The following is a 16,903-nucleotide window of genomic DNA, read 5'->3' on the forward strand; positions in this document are numbered from 1 at the left end:
TGTAACAATATATAAGTGTGATCGTTTTAATTTACTGATAGAATATACGCTATGGTTCTTGCATCGTGAAATGTACATATACAAAATAACGTGGCAGATAAACGAGAGTGCACAGTTGTTGAAATTTAACGAAAAAAGAAAGAAGAAACAAAGAAAAGACACTAAATTGCAACGGTAGAAGCTGAGAGTGTTTGCAAACATGCTTCGCGTTTCAATAATTTTAATTAATATATTTACGATAAAAAGAGTCTGTGTCGGTATACATATAAGTTTTATATTCGTAGACTCTCGCGTAACTCTCATTGGTGTAACAAAATTCTAGGTCTAAGGGTGCATTGTCAACTTAAACGTTATTATTCCTTTTTTGTTATATATATACATGTACGTAACATGGCAAAAATATGCCTGTGTATTTAAGCTGTTTCTTGTTTCGTCAGATATTTAGTAATTTATTTTCGAATTAAATTGAATTGCAATCACATATAGATTATAGATATTTGTTCTTCACACTGAAAGACGTTAATGTGCTGATTGAAATCTATCGAGAGGGAGTATAATCTGTCGCGCGTATTGCAGGTTCATTAAAACTTTGTATATATTCCATTCTGTTCAGCTGAGAGTTTCTTTAGTCTACAAACCTTTTATATTTTCTATATTTATATTTTTACATACACGTATGCATTATATAATTTCATTCGAATATATTCGCATGCTCTCGTTCTCTCCCTACATGAGTACAAAGTTTCAATGAAGTTAGTTGGTGTGTAATTAATTAAAATATTTTCTAACAACACTTGTAAAAGATTTATTTAAACGCTTAAACTTTCAAGTGGTCTTAGAGAAAATTTTATGTTTTCTAAAATGCAATATATGTAAATACATAAAATTAATTGATTACTTTAAATTCACGAGAATTACCGCTGCATATTTTGCAAGAAAATATCGTTTGAAATTGTTACGAATTGCGTGCGAGGTCTTTCAGATACAGAGCATACGATATGTTACAAACGTATTTTCTATTGCAAAGCACCGCTATATAGACCATTTGTCAAACTTTGCGAATATATATATATATATATATATATATATATATATATATATATATATAAAAATATATATGACACGCGTGATTCAAAGATAACTGAAGTTTAGTAAGCAAAAATACAAATTGCCTAAAATGACAAGAAAATATTCTAGATGCTAAACGTATCTTGCAGCAGAGAAACGATGAAAATATGAAGAAGATTGTAACTCGAAAGATGACGAACTCCTACGAACAAACTAGAATGTTTGGCAAAACTTGGTGCCTTTTATTTCATACAAGAGAAGAAAAAAAATGGACATTTTTTTACTGTACTTTAATTATACAAAGAACGAATAAGAAGCTTCCAACGCCAAACGACCAAAATGAATTAACGAAAGAAAATAAATTGCTCTTCCTTTAGGGCTTCTTTGCAAAGCTATTAAATTTTTATGGCGTTTTACTTTAAGAAAGGAAAGAAAAAGAACAAGTATTCGAGGACCTCGAAATTGCAAAACAAAAACGAGAAAAGGAAAACCAATGAAAGTTTGGAAGGAAATGTATGCGTTGTACCTTAAAAATATATTGTGTCCAGGGGTATTGCTTGTTTTTGTATTTTCTTAGATCTTTTTCAATAAAAACTTCTTCCAGACTGTATAGTTTGCTATATCGAAGGTCACGATAAAGGGTACTAAACACTGGTCAAATTTATTGCATTGCGATATTCGCAAATAGTTTTAACAAAAAGATAGGATAAATGTTTATTTATTGTATAAAACTATCGCATACTAGTCAAACTTGATAGACTTAAGCCAAAAAAAAACAGGGATTGAGTATATCACACAGTACATCGACCATTGGTTGCGCATGTATTATTTGTGCGAACAGAAAGGATAGAATATTTCCATAACTATAATGAGCTTATACATGTAAAAATTAACGATAACTATATGTGTACTTAGCATAAGAATGGCTTTCTGAGAAATTTCTACGTTTTTCTTTTCTTGCCGACTTGAGAAGTCGTGCAATGTTAAGGAGAATAGTCGAATATAGAAAAACCTGCATCGGAATGGCTTGGTTCTAGAACGTATGAGAGATTTAAGAATCAAAAATAGAAAGATATTGTGTCCTACTAGTGAAGATAAATCAATCCAATGACAGTACACGATTCTATATTCTTCTATACTTGTTTGTATTTTTAAGTAGGATCGCTGTTTGTAAGTTTCACAATTATCACAAGGTGCAAGCGATTGTAGTCTTGTTGTTGACAAATGAAAAATCAAACTTACCATGGTTTCCTATGTTGCGGAAGAAGGCCTTAAAATATTTCCACTTGTAAACACAAACACACGAAAACAAAAAGATTTACTATGTTGTTAAGAGTGAACACTGGTAACGCAAATGAAAATAATAATAATAATAATAATTAAAAAAAGAAGAAAACTTAAAGATACTGTCGCGCGAGGAAAGATTGTGAGAGAGAGAGAGAAGAGAGAAAAAAAGAGTATCGTTTTCCTTATGACGTATAAAAAATATTTTGATACCTCCAGATTTGCACAAATCGAGTGTCATTCATTACTGCTTAAATAAGATTATTTTTACTGAATGCAGCTCAAAACGATAACAACGTATATAAAAATTACACGAGATTTAAGAAGCTCTAAGAACTGTGTGAATGTGCGAATCACAAAAACAATTAATAAATATATGTTTAAAACTTGTAAAGTTGTGTTGGTTGTAGAAACCTTAAGGTTTAATTACTTTCATTATTTTGCGCACTTTAAATCGACCGCCGCAACGCAATGTTCACCAAAGCGAGTGCTCGTGATAAATTTGATATTTTTATATATATTAATTTTTCAAATTTATTGTCAACAATCGTTTTTAATTCAATAAATGAATTTTAATTCGCGTTCTATATCGAAAGAGATATTTTTTATAAACAGGAACAAAAATTATAGTGTTAGAAATTCAAAACTCTAGTAGTTTTTGAAAATTTCGATATACGTGAGTAAATTTTTTCGTTTGAACTAGTTAATTATGAATATTGCTAGTATAAGCAATGAAAAAATTCATAAAAGTATGAGGAATTTCGTAATCGATGTTGAAGTAATAGTTAGAATCGTAGTATTAAAAAAGGTTTCAGAAATTCTATTGAAGACGTAAATCGTTCGTTCACGTTATTATTGTGTTTAACATTCAATGGTAGAACAGATGTTCAAGTATATTTGTTGTATGTAATATAAAATTGAACATTTTTTGCTAAATAACAAGGACAAGGACAAGTATTTCATAATTTTCTATTGTGAAAAGGCGCGCTTTTTGAACCCTGTACAATAGCGACCCCTATAAAAGTTGTATATTTTTCATTGGTATTCTCAGAGAGGATACGTATTCTCGTTGATTTAAATTTTCTATATATGTATATACAAATATAAATCTTATATATTTGGAATTACAAAACTGCAAACCTGTAGAATTAGTAAACGGAATGATATTTAAACCTCACAGAATAAAGAACATCAGAAAGTTGACAATAATTGAGGTGACTATGCGTACGTCATTGGCGATTGCTATCAATTGCTATATATGTAGTTAGTGTATTCGCCATACTTATGTGATTATCGGCTGTTCATACCTTGAAATTCGAAAAATATGCGAAATTTCATTTCTGTTCGATAACACTCGATGGATGGATCAATTTGATAACCAAATTGGTTTAGGTTTTTAACATATTGTAGTGCATGTAATTTTTATTTTCACTAAAGAAAAAACATGGAAAGATGATATTCGATAGTAACGTCACTATTTCTTATCTAAAAGTTTTACTTGTAAGTCCGTAACAATAGTAGTACATACATATAGGTTTTCTATTGCCGTAAGTTCTGCGATATTTTACAAGAAGTTACAGTGTTCATCTGGATTATCGAAATCATCTTTAACACACCATATTGCTCGTTTTCATTGAGGTTATTTAAATATTTAGTGGTGTATGAAATCTCACGCATTCAATGCAGTGACAGAGGAAACAGATGTTTTTACAAATTGTGCTTAATTTTGTTTATTATTTCGAAAAAGCCTGTTAGATTGAGAAGTAGTCTCTTATTGTTTTTGCTTTACAGTGTTAGAGAAAATCAATTAAATTGTTTTATCTGTAACCATATGGCAAAGTAAAAAATTGTTTTTTTTACGCGTAGTATTTGTAGTAAAATATCGCGTTTCCTATATCTTGTATTCTAATTGTTAAATAGGTTTAATATGTCGTCGGAAATTAAGGATCTGGACAGTTCAAATTTGAATGTGTCGCAACATCAAAATACAGTGGAATACAGTCAGTATTTTGTACTTAATCAAAAGGATGATTACGATGGAAATATCAAATTCGATGGGCAAGATACCAGTGAAAAATTAATTGCCAGTGAGTCAGAAATTCCTTATGATCCAATTTATGAGTCTGAAGATGAATCTGAAATAATGGAACCTTCGATGGTCATAAACGAAGAAAAAGCAGAAGGTATTAATAAGTTAAACACATTTCAGGATTATTGTTTAACACGCGTATCTCTGTATTTTCTTCAACTTTATTCTGTTAACATAGTTTCGTTGATTACTTTGACAGATACTTTGAAACAGCTAGTGTTTTAAGGTTTCATGTGTATAAAGTCTTTCCCCCCCCCCTTTCTATCTCTCTCTTTCTCACTCGTCTGTCTTTAATGCAATAATGAGATTAATGTAGAAGCCATTGTTTGAATTATAGAATGAATTTACTAAAATAACTCTTTAGTGCTTTCAAAATGCCAGTGCAGTACAGAAATAGGAGAAAATTAGCGAAGCACCAAGGTACCGTTATCAGTTACAGAATAATTACAACGTTCTCTGTGGAAAGTTTGTAGTTACACCAATGCATTTGTTAGAAGGACATATTTAAATCAAGGTATCGGTAACTCTTGTGCTTCAAAGGAGATTCTTCTGATTCTAGAGAACGTTGGGTCTCGGACGAGTTCAAATACTCAGATAAAAAATGACCATAAAAATTACGATACCATTGTATCCAATCGACATGAATACGATGCTAGCATAGACGAAAGATTACCAGAAACAGTAAAGTTGCTCACTACACCCAACGGAGCAAAGTTGTATTTAGTGGGAACAGCACATTTTAGCATTGAAAGTCAAAATGATGTATCCATGGTAAATAGTCTTTCGGCTGTCTATTATCTTTGTCTGTCTAAGTATGATGATAATTCTAAATATATTTTTTTCACAATTTAAGATAATTCAAGCTGTGCAGCCTCATATAATTGCGGTCGAATTATGCAAAGATAGAGTTCAAATAATGCAACTTACCGAAGAAGTTCTATATGAATATTCAAAGAATCTTACATTCCGTAAGTTCCTACAAATACTTAAATTTCGTTTTACCTGACATTTATTCAAATTCATTCTGTAGAGTCTGTTATGCAATTGGTAAGGAAATATGGTGTTTTTCACGGATTGTTCCATGTCTTGTTATTGAGAATGGTAGCCCAAATTACTAAGCAACTTGGAGTGGCACCTGGTGGTGAATTTCGCAGAGCATTCAAAGAGGTATGCTAGTAGAATAGATAACTTGAAGGTTAAGTACTCATTAGAAACAGTTCTTAACAATGTTGTATTACTGTAGGCAAAGAAAGTACCAAATTGTATTATCCAGTTGGCGGATAGACCGTTCACCATAACAATTCAACGAGCTATGCGTTCGTTAACTTGGTGGCAAACTTTTAAACTTGGATGGTATTTGATCACTTTGAAAGCTGATATTAGCAAGGAGTACGTAGAAGTTTGTAAACAGAAAAGTTTGTTGGATGATATGGTCCATCAGCTGAAGGAAGAGTTTCCACCGATAGAGAAAGTGTTTGTGAAAGAAAGAGACATGTATCTTGCATACTCGCTTCAAGCAGCATGTATGCTTCAATGCAACGATGCTTCGAACGGAGTGTTACTGCCTAGAGTCGTGGGAATCGTGGGCATAGGGCATACCTCGGGTATTCTGGAAAACTGGGGGAAGGTGATGTGTTCCGACATACCGCAGATTATGAGGTACATATTTATACAGGGTGTCTTGACTAAATGTATTGTATATATCATGAAAATGCCAGCTGAAAGTTTAGCAGATAGAGAAATTGACTATTTTCTTGTTCTGTTTACAGTGTGCCTCCCCAACCATTGTCGAGTAAAATGTTGAAGTACAGTGTTAAGTTTTTGTTCCTAAGCACTGTAATTTATGTAGGGTATAAAATTTTACCAGTGCCTGTCGGCATCACGCTACGGTCAATTCGATCATTCGGCGAAGGAGTGTTAAAGGTCAGTGTACAAAAATAAAGCACACCTGGGAATTTGATTTCTAAGACATTTGAGTCGATGCTCCGATAACGCATCATTCTCAAAAGAAGTATTTTTCCTCTTTGTTATTCTTGTGCTGCCGTTTGTTTTCGAAGGAGTTTGTTAAGTTTATCGGGGGCTTTCGTTGATTCACTGTTTCACGGTGAGTATGGAGGCGATTAGTCGCGCAGACGAATACGAGCATAGTACTCCAAGTGTTATGTACATAGTGAATAACATACCAGGTCCGGGTATAGATTTAGATGACTTTGAATCAGAATACTCGCTAGGTTGTTCGTGTATAGAGAAATGCTCGGATAGTTGTTTGTGCATACGTGGCCCTCCGAATTACATCGACCACCTACTATTCGACGAGAAACTGGAAGGACCCGTCGTCGAGTGCAATCCTAATTGCGCCTGCAGAGAAACTTGTGGCAACAGAGTGGTACAGCGAGGTCCGATAGACGGTTTAATCGTGTCTGAAATTAGTGGAAAAGGACTTGGCTTGGTTACCACGAAATTCATTCGGAAAGGACAGTTCGTTTGCGAGTACGCCGGCGAGGTGATAGGCATCGACGAAGCAAGGCGGAGAGTAGAGGCGAACAAGGACAGCACGAATTACGTTCTGGTAGTTTCGGAACACGTCGGAGATCGGACGATCGTCACATGTATAGACCCTAAGTATTTTGGTAATATTGGACGGTACTGTAATCATAGCTGCGAACCGAATGCCAATCTGGTGCCCGTCAGAGTTGAAACGGTAGTGCCTCGATTATGTTTGTTCGCATCCAAAGACATAGCTATCGGGGACGAAATCACTTTCAACTACGCCGGCGGAGTTCCTAATTCTGTCCATGAATTCAGCCGCACACCCTGCCTTTGCGGTTCTAATCATTGTCTTGGCTATCTGCCTCATAATTCTATTTGAAGCTAATCGAAAGTATTATAGCTACTGGACAGTAAGAGCCGTTTTTACAGGATTGTCGGCTAGCTCGATAGTCGCTACTCGCTAGTAGATCGTTTCTGTTCAATGCCGTATGAACACGCAGTGCAATTAGTTGCATCCTTGTTTATTTACACATATATGTATACAGGGTGCCCAACGAGAACTGCCATCCGAAATTACTTGTATCGTGTTAGTTGTATCAAGAAACGTGTTTTAATGATTTGGAAACAATCATTTCTGATAGAACCGACAGGAAACCAGTTATTTTAACACCAGGTTTTACGGAGCACTAAAACTGACTATTTTACGTTAGTTCATCAAAATAACGAGGCTGTGTATATCCAAATTTTTAGCCATCTCTTAAACAATATGTACCCGAAGAAATAAGGATGCATCTTTACAGTCTCAATAATTGTAAATTAAAAATATTAGACAAACCGCTTAGTGTTCCAGTAAACCTAGTGCTAAACAATAGTTCTTCTTAACTCACTTTGTGTATAAGACTTTAATTTGAATAGTTAACTGAAATGTAAATTAAATTTCGTTTCGTAGAACGTAGAAAATTCATGTGCCAATTGTTTAGAGAAATTTCTATTGATTGACAATTCGTATGGTATGGGGGATACAAAGGAGAAATATTGTATTTACACTTCAATTCCTGCTTTCAATGTTGGCGTTAATTCATCGAAAAAAGAGCGTGCCTGTTACACGTTTGTAACTATAAATTAATAACCGAGAAATTGCGAGAATCTTTTCTCGTTGAAACGAGAAAGAACAAGATGCAATCAAATAGCAATGCAATATGTTGTTAAACATAGAAAAAATCGTTCAAGCCACAGTTCTCTGATGAATCGAATTTAAAAAATCGCAACTATATCTCGGTTAACGGGACGTCATGTTCTACACATTGCTTTTGTAATCGACGTATTATATAAGTTATGCATTATATAATGATACAGTGTACACATATTTGTATAAATATACATATGTAATATACGTACATACACATATATCTGTATATATATATATATATATACAGATCGGTAACGATTTTGGGGGTGGGGGGTACTGTTCAATGCAAAGTGTTTTCTAATGCATTTCATATTATTATTTACATAAAAAATTTTTAAGAGAGTCCAAATTTCTCACGTTTTTAATACAGATTATTTAATAACATAATATAAAAGCACTTTGTATTTCAATCTTCCAATTGAATAAAATACCGGAGCGGTTGTTAAAAAAATAAGTTAAGATCATTATAACAATAAGAATCAGCTCGAAGCGGTTGCGGTTCTGTTTGTATGCTTAAAAGAATATAATTTTACTCGATGACGTTACAAATACTGTTGATTACTCGAGTTCTATTAACCTATCGATTCATTCAATTTCAAAATATTCACCACAGGCAACGAAGTAATACGTGACGTATACAAAAACGCATGTACAGTCCAGTTTGGAGCATATATCTCAGTTCCAACCGTTTATTGATATTCAAGGGAACAATTCTTACCGTTACTATTTTTTTTAACAATTTTATTTTCAAGTTCCATCAACGTACAAGTTCCTTTAAAAATTGTAAATTGTTTTTTGACGAACACCAACGTAGACGCTCGTTCATTGTCATTCTAACATTGATCACGAAATAACGAAAGGTAAAATGAATTTTTAACACGTGTTTTTCTTAAACGATACCAGAATGTTTGCGCGCGCGCGTGTGTGTCTATATATCTTTGGTTTTCCATATGATTACAATACAAGCCGTTGTCTTCGCTCTTTGAAGATCATACATTGTTCGAATATTTGGAAAGCTAACGTTTCTCCAGTCTACCAAGTAACATCTAATTGTCTTGTTTACTGCGCTTGCTGGCCACATTCCGATTCCCTCGATTCGTTGCAGTATTTCCAACGCATCCACGTTACCCTCATACGATCCCAGATGTTCTCCAACGAGTCCATAGCAGGCCTTACATCGAGCAGTGCAAACACGTATTTTTCATTTATTTGTACACCGTCATAGTAATCTATGACGTATCTGACATCCTTCCCACATCTGTCAATGATCCAGTCATGACGGTCAAATGGCAATTCGTATCTGAAATTATAGGATTTTCTATGAATTTACTTTATTATCCGCTACTATATCATATTATGCTTCCAACTTAGTATTAGTGTGCATACCCCAGCAAATGTCGGATACGAGCACGTGGCGAGTATTTTGTAGCTTTGCCTCCGAAGCTACGCAGCCTCGGAGTACTGCATTCTCTGGCGTGCAACGCCTCCCATTTCAGTACTTCTTGCCATGCTTGTTCGTTGTTGGCGTTATGAATCTTTATTATGTGGTCCATGTCTGTGGGCGAGATGTCCTCCTTCTTCCACCGCCAGCCTTTCCTTAACATAGCATTCCAAAACATTTGTTGAGATGGGTATACCCAGAACTCGTTCTGTTCTGTTGCTTTTGGTATCGAGGAAACTTGTCTCTCTGTAGGCAATGGGAAAGGCTGATCGGGCGCTGGTTGCTGATTAGCGGCAGGCATCTGTAAACGTTCGTTCCAGGCAATGGCTTTCCTGTTACTAAAGGAAAAGATTTGTATTCAAGCGTACCATGTTAAGAGGGTTAATTTCTTCCTGGCCCGAATGATCAACCGGACATTCGTTGGTGCTTCGAGGAGGTGCCTTTGGCGCAGATTTATGCATCGGACACTCTGGCGGTGGCTCTCCCTCCAGTTTGCTTGTGCCATGATGGTGCGGATTGTCCGGCATCGCCGGTTTAGGCTCTGGTACAAGTTTATTAGCTGCCGACGTGGAAGAGGCTAATACGTTGCCCATTATCCTTTGAATTTCTGTAATATATATTTATCGATAGGGTTTCCATAAGGATTATCGAATAGGCATGTTAAATGGAGCTAGAGCAGTTGTGAACAATGAAAGGATATAGATCTAAATAATAATGTACGGAGGAACCAAAAGACACGTGAGGGTGACGACAAAGTTACTGCTACTATTAGCATTGCCACTTTCATTCAAGAAAATTGGAGGAACTGATGTTGCAATAACCTATACGGATTATGCAATAGACTACACGTTTTTCAGCGGAAATCGATAGACTTATTTTAATGACAACACAATAAACGTAAAGTTATAATCTAAGATTATAGGTTTTCGCAAACCATAATATCGAAAGTGTAAACTTACATGCAATTAACGCGTCAAGCGTGTTGTTGTTAGAACGACTTGGTTCGTCAGTATCGTTTTATTGCTCTTTTTTAGTATCTAAGTATTTTGCAGTGATCATAGATAAGCCTAGGATTGTCAAAAATATATACAATGCATTTTGAAGAATTGGAACACCTCAATCCCGAATTCTTCTGTGCATGTGACTGTTGGCTGCGGACTGCATACAACGATACAACAGTGATATCGTGATCGCGATCAAAATAGTTATCCCCTCCACTGGTCAGCAACGGATCATCGATCGAAACAGAGTTGACCATCTTACGTTGCTATACTCTATGTCCGATGATCGCCAAATATTTGAAAATTGTCAGAGTTACAGATAATTGCGAAACGATAAATAACAAATTTCTCGAGACAGAGTTGACCATCTTACGTCGCTATACTCTATGCCCGATGATCGCCAAATATTTGAAAATTGTCAGAGTTACAGATGTGGCGCCTCAGCGATGCGTTATTTCTCCCGCGTGCCATCCTGGCGCTTCGAGCGCCTCAAGAAGGAGAAAGCAAATTTTGACGCCACGGCCGCTCTTTTCCATTGGTCACACCTGAGGATGCTTTCCATTGGTTGCATTTGAGAATGCACCCTAATCGCGGCCTTCTTGCTTTCCCCTTCTCTTTTATTGTTTAATGTTGTTCTTTCATTCCATTTCATTCCTTCCATTCTGTACATGTCTCACGAGTATCACGTACATTTCTCTCTTAAAGTTATAATTTTATAAATAAACCATTTTAAACGTAATTTTACCAGTTAATTAATTTACCTGTTGTTACCGCTCAATTAACGAACACGCGAATTCTAAACAGATAAATGCGAAACGATAAATAACAAGTTTCTCGAGACAGAGTTGATCATCTTACGTCGCTATACTCTATGCCCGATGATCGCAAAATATTTGAAAATTGTCAGAGTTACAGATAAATGCGAAACGATAAATAACAAATTTCTCGAGACTTTGAAAGCATTGCGGATTGAAAAATGTTAGAACTCTGAAAAAAAGTTGCAGGACCTTCAAAAGTTTTTCGAAAGCTACGAAAAAATTGCAGGATCTTGGAGAAGAACGATGGTCGTCGATCGGAAAATCGAGGGTGTGCTTAGCATGCGACGGAGAAACGAAATGAATTGATCGGTCGATGGTTTTTTTTTTAGTGCTCTTTCGTAAATTAAAACACTTATAGTATATACACTACGATACACTCGATGTCGGTTCACATAATTTCCGGACACAGAGACGGTGAACTGAAACACCCCTTGCGTTACAGATACATGTATGTACAAAACATATGAGATTTTGCAACCGATGGTGGAAAGTCGTGTCTCGTCTTACTCTCAACAGTCCATTATCCTACAATACTGTATAAAAAGTACACGCGTACGACCGGACTGCGGGCGTTGTTCGTGGTCGTACAAAATGGTACCTTTTGATCGCGGCTAAAGAAAAATTCGTTCGAAAAGATGTCGACGGAGCACGAAAAATCCAGGACAATTTTGACGATTCTAGGGCCAGTAGTACAAATTAGAAAAATTGCTCGCTACGTGCAATCGTACGTCCGCAGAGAATCCACAGTCCGCGTCGAATTCTATCGATGAAGAAAACTATATGTATAGGACCATGAAGGTTCGGTACGCTCAAGGGCAAGCTACTCTTTGCAGCAAAATCGGTTTTCAATCGAACGTTTGCGCGAGAGCAGTCGTCGAAAGCCGATTTTGACACGGTGGCCACTGTCGCTCGTCGATAGTCGGTGGAAAAAAAAAGAAGATAAAGAACAAATAAGGAAACCCGTCGTCGGGGAAGTTTGGTCGCGCGTACGTGTCGGGATCAATTCCTCGCAATCTTTGTCGACTCCTTGTTCCCGGTGACGTGTTCCAGGTCGAGAACGTCGTACTCGAGACCTGCCGTGTTGTCGTAATAAGCGTAATCGTAATCGGTTTTCTTGCCGGACTTCGGTCTTGTTGTAGTGGTCGGCGGAAGTCTGGTCGTCGACGAGAAAGGTCTCGCGGATCCGCTAACGTAGCTGCTGCCTCTGGCAGTCGTCGGACTCACCGGGGGCCTTTGCGTGTTCGAGTTGAACGCGTTCGCGTTGCTCGGGTTGTAAGTGGTTGCAGACGACGCCCTCCTAGAACCAATAGAAGATAACGAGTTCCTTTCGATGCGCGCGTCGACTTGCTTGCTAGTTGTTAACAGCCTTAAAGTTATAAGTTCCATAAAATCAAAGTATTGCAATTTAACGAATGAAATACAAATCGAAATGTTCAGATTTGTCAGGCTTCTTTTTTCTTTTTATTGTTTAGACTGCGGTCTGGTTTAATGCATTTACGCTACTTCTCGAGGTCATTTTCCGACCCCGGGAAAGTGAGGGATTCCCCAGCGATCGCCCCCGTTTTAAAGAGGGGGGGGGGTGTGCAGGTCGGAACTACCCTCTAACATTTCATCCTCTACTAGCGCCCCCAGTTACGGTTTGAAGGTGGCCGGATCGTCAGGAGACTTTATTTCGACTAGATTTATGATGCTGATACATAAGTACTCTTTCATCCTTCTTGCATTTATTAGATTCCAACCGAATTTGCTAATATCGATGTATTAACGCAGAAATGTATTTACAAGCGAAAGTGTTAACAAGGAATCGGATCGACGCGCGACGAGAAATATCGTCGAGCCTTTACCTTGGCACCGGTGTGGTGGACCTGGGAGTCTCGGCCAGGTGGTTGATGCTCGCAGGGCTGAACCCGATGCCTACGGAGGACCTCGCTAGGTCGTAGTTGCTGGTGCTGGTCTCGGCGTAGTATTTGCCGTTGGTAGCCTCGTAGTTGTTATACTGTGTGGCCTTCTTGGGGGTCTTGGTGCTCTCGTAATACTGCGACGAGCTCTTTGCGGGTTGATTGTTTTTGTCGTAGTACTGTCCGTTGTCGTTGTTCCTGGCTCCGGATTGACCTTGGCTTTCGTTCGGTATGTGCTTGTTGGTGGCGGGGCTGTAGGTGGTGGGCGCGAAGCTACTGCTGGCGTAGTTGGGGAAGTATTTCGTGGTGGCCTGAGCGATGTCCTGTCTGGTGGTGCTCCTGTACTGGCCGTTGTTGTTGTTATTGTTATTATTGCCGTTGTAATTGTCGTAGACGGTGGCCGGAGGTGTGGTTGACTGGTACGCGTTCCCGCCAGTTCTCTGGATGTTGTTGTAGCTCCTCTGGTAGTTGGTGTTGTAGTCAGCCGTTTGGTAGTTGGTGCTGGGTTGGACGGTGGTGGATTGGGTGTACTGGCCGGCGTTGCTGTAGCTCTGGTAGTTCTTGTTGTAGCTGGTCGGCTTCGATGTGGTGCTCTGACCGAAGTTACCAGCGGTGGCGCCGTTCTGGTTGTAGTTCTGATTGTAATTTTGGTTGACATTGCCGTATGCGTTGTAGACGGTGGTCCTGGCGGTGGTGCTGGCCGACTGGAAACTGTAGTTGTCCTGATAGGTGGGTCGATAGGTCGAGGAGGGCGTTGGGTTGTACCTTTGCGCGTTCTGGCCCTGATTCTGGCCCTGGTTCTGGTTCCTATTGGCTACCGCGGCCTCCTGCGGCCTCGCACTGGTGGACGTCGCGTACCCGTTGGTTCGTTGGTTGTAGCTGTTTCCACTGTAGAACCCGGTGTACGTGTTCTGGTTGTTCACAGTCGGAGAGCTCGGCGAGGCCGTGCTAGAAGCGTGGCCGCCACCGCCACTGTTTTCGTTGAACTGTTGTTTCCTGCTGACCTTCCTTACACCGGGCTTCTGAATCTTCCTGCCGCTGTCCTCCTCTTTGTAGCTCTTCTCGTTCTCGTAATCCTCCTCTTTGCCGTTCCTGTTGTTGTAGAAATTGCCGCTACTGCTACCTCGCAAATCTCGATTATTATTATTGTTGTTGTTGTTGTTGGCGTTGGCGTTGTAGTTGTTGGAGGATATTCTGTTCAGATTATTTGCCGAGGAACGAACAGGGTCGCTGGTCTCGCTGCGTTGCAGGTGATCCTGGGGCTCCGCGTCGCTACGGTAGTTGTCGTAGTGCGGCGACTCCAGTCCGGAACCAATTCTGTACAGGTCGAAGTTGTCGCTCGCATAGTAGAGGGTGGCTGCTTCGCAGTCCACGTCGTACCAATCCGCGCAGGTCTGGCTCTCCTGGTCGAACGCCGTGTCGTTGGGGCACAGGAACCTTTGAAACGAGAGATAGATATTAGATCCTTCTTCGACAATGATCCCACCATCGGGAGCAACTCGTTCCGGTTCGGGGGAAAACTATTTGTCTAAAGTCTAACAATAGGCGACAGCTTACTTGTAGTCCTGAACGGTGCCCGCGACTGACACGCAGACGTGGAACACCTGGCAGTCGGTCTCAGGGTCGGCGTAGTAGCTTCCTACGATCTTGTTGCGACAGGTGAACGATGTTTCCGGCATGTACTGCTGGGAGTATCTGGGCGGTGGCCGTTGAAGCCCGAGAACGCAGGCCCCGAGCACGGTCGCTGCAACCGAGAAATCATCCTGCTGTGCTCTCAAACATTTTCCATTTTAACACTCGGAAGGCGGACGGTTTCGACGATTGTACAGATGGAAACCTTTGATTCCATTTGGACGGTTGTTCACCAGGAAATGAATGCGATGCCTTTAAAATACTGGGTCTAAACGGACCCGCCATCCAAGTGTTAACTTACAACCCGTAATCAATAGACACCACCGATCACGCCGCGAACATTTTTTTTTTCCTCCACGATCGAAACCCGAACAGACATTTGCGGGCAGCCTGTACATATAGAACGATAGAATATGTATATGTAGAACAAAAGAATGGATGACGCCAGAACAGCCTGGCCTCCTCGTTCCCCGGAAGTCGGATTCTGTATCCGTTGGTCACGGTTCGCGAGATTCTCTTCTCGATCTCCTCGAAACGGAATCGATGTTTCCGGTTCTCGGTCGAGAACTTCTCGCGCCGCGATGCAATCGAGAAAAACGTAACTCTCCCTTTCGAGCCTCCACGTTCGAGGCCCGATTTGGAGAGAAATCGCTAGAGCGCCGGGTGAACGTACCCCAGATCAGGATGAAGCGTCGTCCTATAGCGTACATGGTTTCTTTTTCTCTCTCTTTGTCTCGGAGTCGTGTCCCTTGGCTTCGTGGTTAGTCCTGAAGACGGATCGGATGGATATCGGGTTGGATCGGATATATCACTCCCGCGCGTGTTGTTACCTTCGCGAAGGGATTCTCGGAGGCGACTGCGGCACGGAGGAGAACGTCTCGGCCGAGAAGAGGATGATGCCCGGCATTCGTCGGGGAAAACGGTCTCTGGGAGGATGGCTCGGCGCCCCGGGCCCCGGGCCCCGGTAGGAGCCCCACTCGAGGAGCTTCTCTCGAGAGAAGGTACACGGTACACGTGTGATGGGGGTAAAGGACGTAACGCTTCGTTACGTCACATTCTTGATGGCCTGTGGCTGTGGATCGTGCACCAACGTCGACTACCAGCCGGATCACGAATGAGTCGGATCCCTTCTCCGTGCAAGAAACGTGCCTCGAGCTTGCAAATCCTCCTAGTCCATCTTGTCGTTAAACCCTCGCAGAAATCTCGTGGCCCCTTCCTTGCATTTCGCTGAATCGCGCACCCGGTATCCTCTTGATCCCGATAGTTTATAGACGATTGAAATTCTTCTTCCTAGGCTGCACCTACACCATCGTGTCGTTGCCAGTCTCTTTTCAGGGCGCGAAAAAATTGTATCTAGAATCCTTGTAGCCGCCCCTCTTCAGGATCTTTTCAAAGTCCTGTCACAGTCCTAAATGCTGGCGTATCCCATCGTTTTTTTGGGAACCAAACGACAGACAGCGTCGACTCTGTTTTTTCACCGATAGAAACGACAATCGAGGATCACACGAGCCTACTAGGACGAATTCGTGCAATTCCACCGGTGTTCTCCGGCCACGGCCATTCTCGCTTATCGTCCACGGAACACGGAATCGACTTCAGCCGATTCGGAATGTCACCGAGTCTCATGGTTGTGCAACCGTGTGTTTCGTTGGCAAAGGGGGAGGCCGATTCGACTGATCGTCTCCAGTGAGCGCAGCGATCCTCTAAAAGGAGCCGATGACTATCGGAGGAGACTCGAGGAGGAGATCGTAGGAACGCGAGACTCTCTCGTAGGTGCAAATATCGTACCATCTAGGAACGGAGCCGAAGACAACTTTCGCCCTCCAAGGCTGAGAAGATTCCTGGTTGTCGGAGCTCTCTGTCGTGCCAGCGATGGCGCATCTCCCATCCCGCATCCCGCGTAACAGAGACCAGAGACACACCGACGGCCATTGAAAAATAGAATCGGCCCCGTTAATTAACCGTTACGAGGAGCGTACCGCTGATGAAACCG

General features: G+C 40.2%; 4 protein-coding genes across 9 annotated transcripts; 2 read left to right on the forward strand and 2 right to left on the reverse strand.

Annotated features, from left to right (window-relative positions):
• Nucleotides 1–3,548: 3,548 nt before the first annotated feature.
• Nucleotides 3,549–6,410, forward strand: LOC143359160 (traB domain-containing protein). Of its 6 annotated transcripts, none has more exons than XM_076796907.1 (7): nucleotides 3,549–3,566; nucleotides 4,273–4,535; nucleotides 5,001–5,212; nucleotides 5,295–5,409; nucleotides 5,472–5,608; nucleotides 5,685–6,100; nucleotides 6,211–6,410. In XM_076796907.1, the coding sequence occupies exons 2-7, from the start codon at nucleotides 4,280–4,282 to the stop codon at nucleotides 6,380–6,382; spliced, it is 1,308 nt and encodes a 435-aa protein (XP_076653022.1). In that variant the 5' UTR covers nucleotides 3,549–3,566; nucleotides 4,273–4,279; the 3' UTR covers nucleotides 6,383–6,410. The 6 variants fall into 6 exon arrangements, with proteins under 6 accessions (XP_076653022.1, XP_076653020.1, XP_076653019.1 ...); XM_076796905.1 differs by lacking the exon at nucleotides 3,549–3,566 and adding an exon at nucleotides 3,620–3,990; XM_076796904.1 differs by lacking the exon at nucleotides 3,549–3,566 and adding an exon at nucleotides 3,620–3,899.
• LOC143359163 (histone-lysine N-methyltransferase SETMAR) lies at nucleotides 6,402–8,669 on the forward strand. The gene has a single exon (XM_076796911.1). The coding sequence runs from the start codon at nucleotides 6,552–6,554 to the stop codon at nucleotides 7,308–7,310; it is 759 nt and encodes a 252-aa protein (XP_076653026.1). The 5' UTR covers nucleotides 6,402–6,551; the 3' UTR covers nucleotides 7,311–8,669.
• Nucleotides 8,670–9,038: 369 nt separating this feature from the next.
• On the reverse strand, nucleotides 9,039–10,741 carry Cchl (Cytochrome c heme lyase). The gene is made up of 4 exons (XM_076796910.1): nucleotides 10,521–10,741; nucleotides 9,930–10,168; nucleotides 9,507–9,862; nucleotides 9,039–9,420 (listed from the first exon to the last, which is right to left on the reverse strand). The coding sequence occupies exons 2-4, from the start codon at nucleotides 10,152–10,154 to the stop codon at nucleotides 9,180–9,182; spliced, it is 822 nt and encodes a 273-aa protein (XP_076653025.1). The 5' UTR covers nucleotides 10,155–10,168; nucleotides 10,521–10,741; the 3' UTR covers nucleotides 9,039–9,179.
• A 949-nt stretch (nucleotides 10,742–11,690) lies between these two features.
• LOC143358520 (uncharacterized) lies at nucleotides 11,691–15,640 on the reverse strand. The gene is made up of 4 exons (XM_076795691.1): nucleotides 15,584–15,640; nucleotides 14,836–15,022; nucleotides 13,225–14,715; nucleotides 11,691–12,677 (listed from the first exon to the last, which is right to left on the reverse strand). Exons 1-4 carry the CDS (start codon nucleotides 15,618–15,620, stop codon nucleotides 12,380–12,382), a joined length of 2,013 nt encoding a protein of 670 aa, XP_076651806.1. The 5' UTR covers nucleotides 15,621–15,640; the 3' UTR covers nucleotides 11,691–12,379.
• Between the last annotated feature and the right edge of the window lie 1,263 nt (nucleotides 15,641–16,903).

The sequence above is a fragment of the Halictus rubicundus genome, chromosome 11 (assembly GCF_050948215.1).
Source record: "Halictus rubicundus isolate RS-2024b chromosome 11, iyHalRubi1_principal, whole genome shotgun sequence".
Taxonomy (NCBI): domain Eukaryota; kingdom Metazoa; phylum Arthropoda; class Insecta; order Hymenoptera; family Halictidae; genus Halictus; species Halictus rubicundus.

Bases quoted from the DNA above. Each gene is read 5' to 3' on its own strand.
- LOC143359160 (XM_076796903.1), top strand. The intron at 5,609-5,684 runs GTATGCTAGTAG...GTATTACTGTAG, and splicing joins TTCGCAGAGCATTCAAAGAG to GCAAAGAAAGTACCAAATTG. The intron at 6,101-6,210 runs GTACATATTTAT...TTCTGTTTACAG, and splicing joins GACATACCGCAGATTATGAG to TGTGCCTCCCCAACCATTGT.
- Cchl (XM_076796910.1), bottom strand. From the start codon at position 10,154: ATGGGCAACGTATTAGCCTCTTCCACGTCGGCAGCTAATAAACTTGTA. The intron at 9,863-9,929 runs GTACGCTTGAAT...GAACGTTTACAG, and splicing joins AAATTAACCCTCTTAACATG to ATGCCTGCCGCTAATCAGCA. The intron at 9,421-9,506 runs GTATGCACACTA...CTATAATTTCAG, and splicing joins CGTATCCGACATTTGCTGGG to ATACGAATTGCCATTTGACC.
- LOC143359163 (XM_076796911.1), top strand. From the start codon at position 6,552: ATGGAGGCGATTAGTCGCGCAGACGAATACGAGCATAGTACTCCAAGT.
- LOC143358520 (XM_076795691.1), bottom strand. From the start codon at position 15,620: ATGTACGCTATAGGACGACGCTTCATCCTGATCTGGG. The intron at 15,023-15,583 runs GTACGTTCACCC...TCTCGGTTGCAG, and splicing joins ACGCTTCATCCTGATCTGGG to CGACCGTGCTCGGGGCCTGC. The intron at 12,678-13,224 runs GTAAAGGCTCGA...TATTGGTTCTAG, and splicing joins TCCACCACACCGGTGCCAAG to GAGGGCGTCGTCTGCAACCA.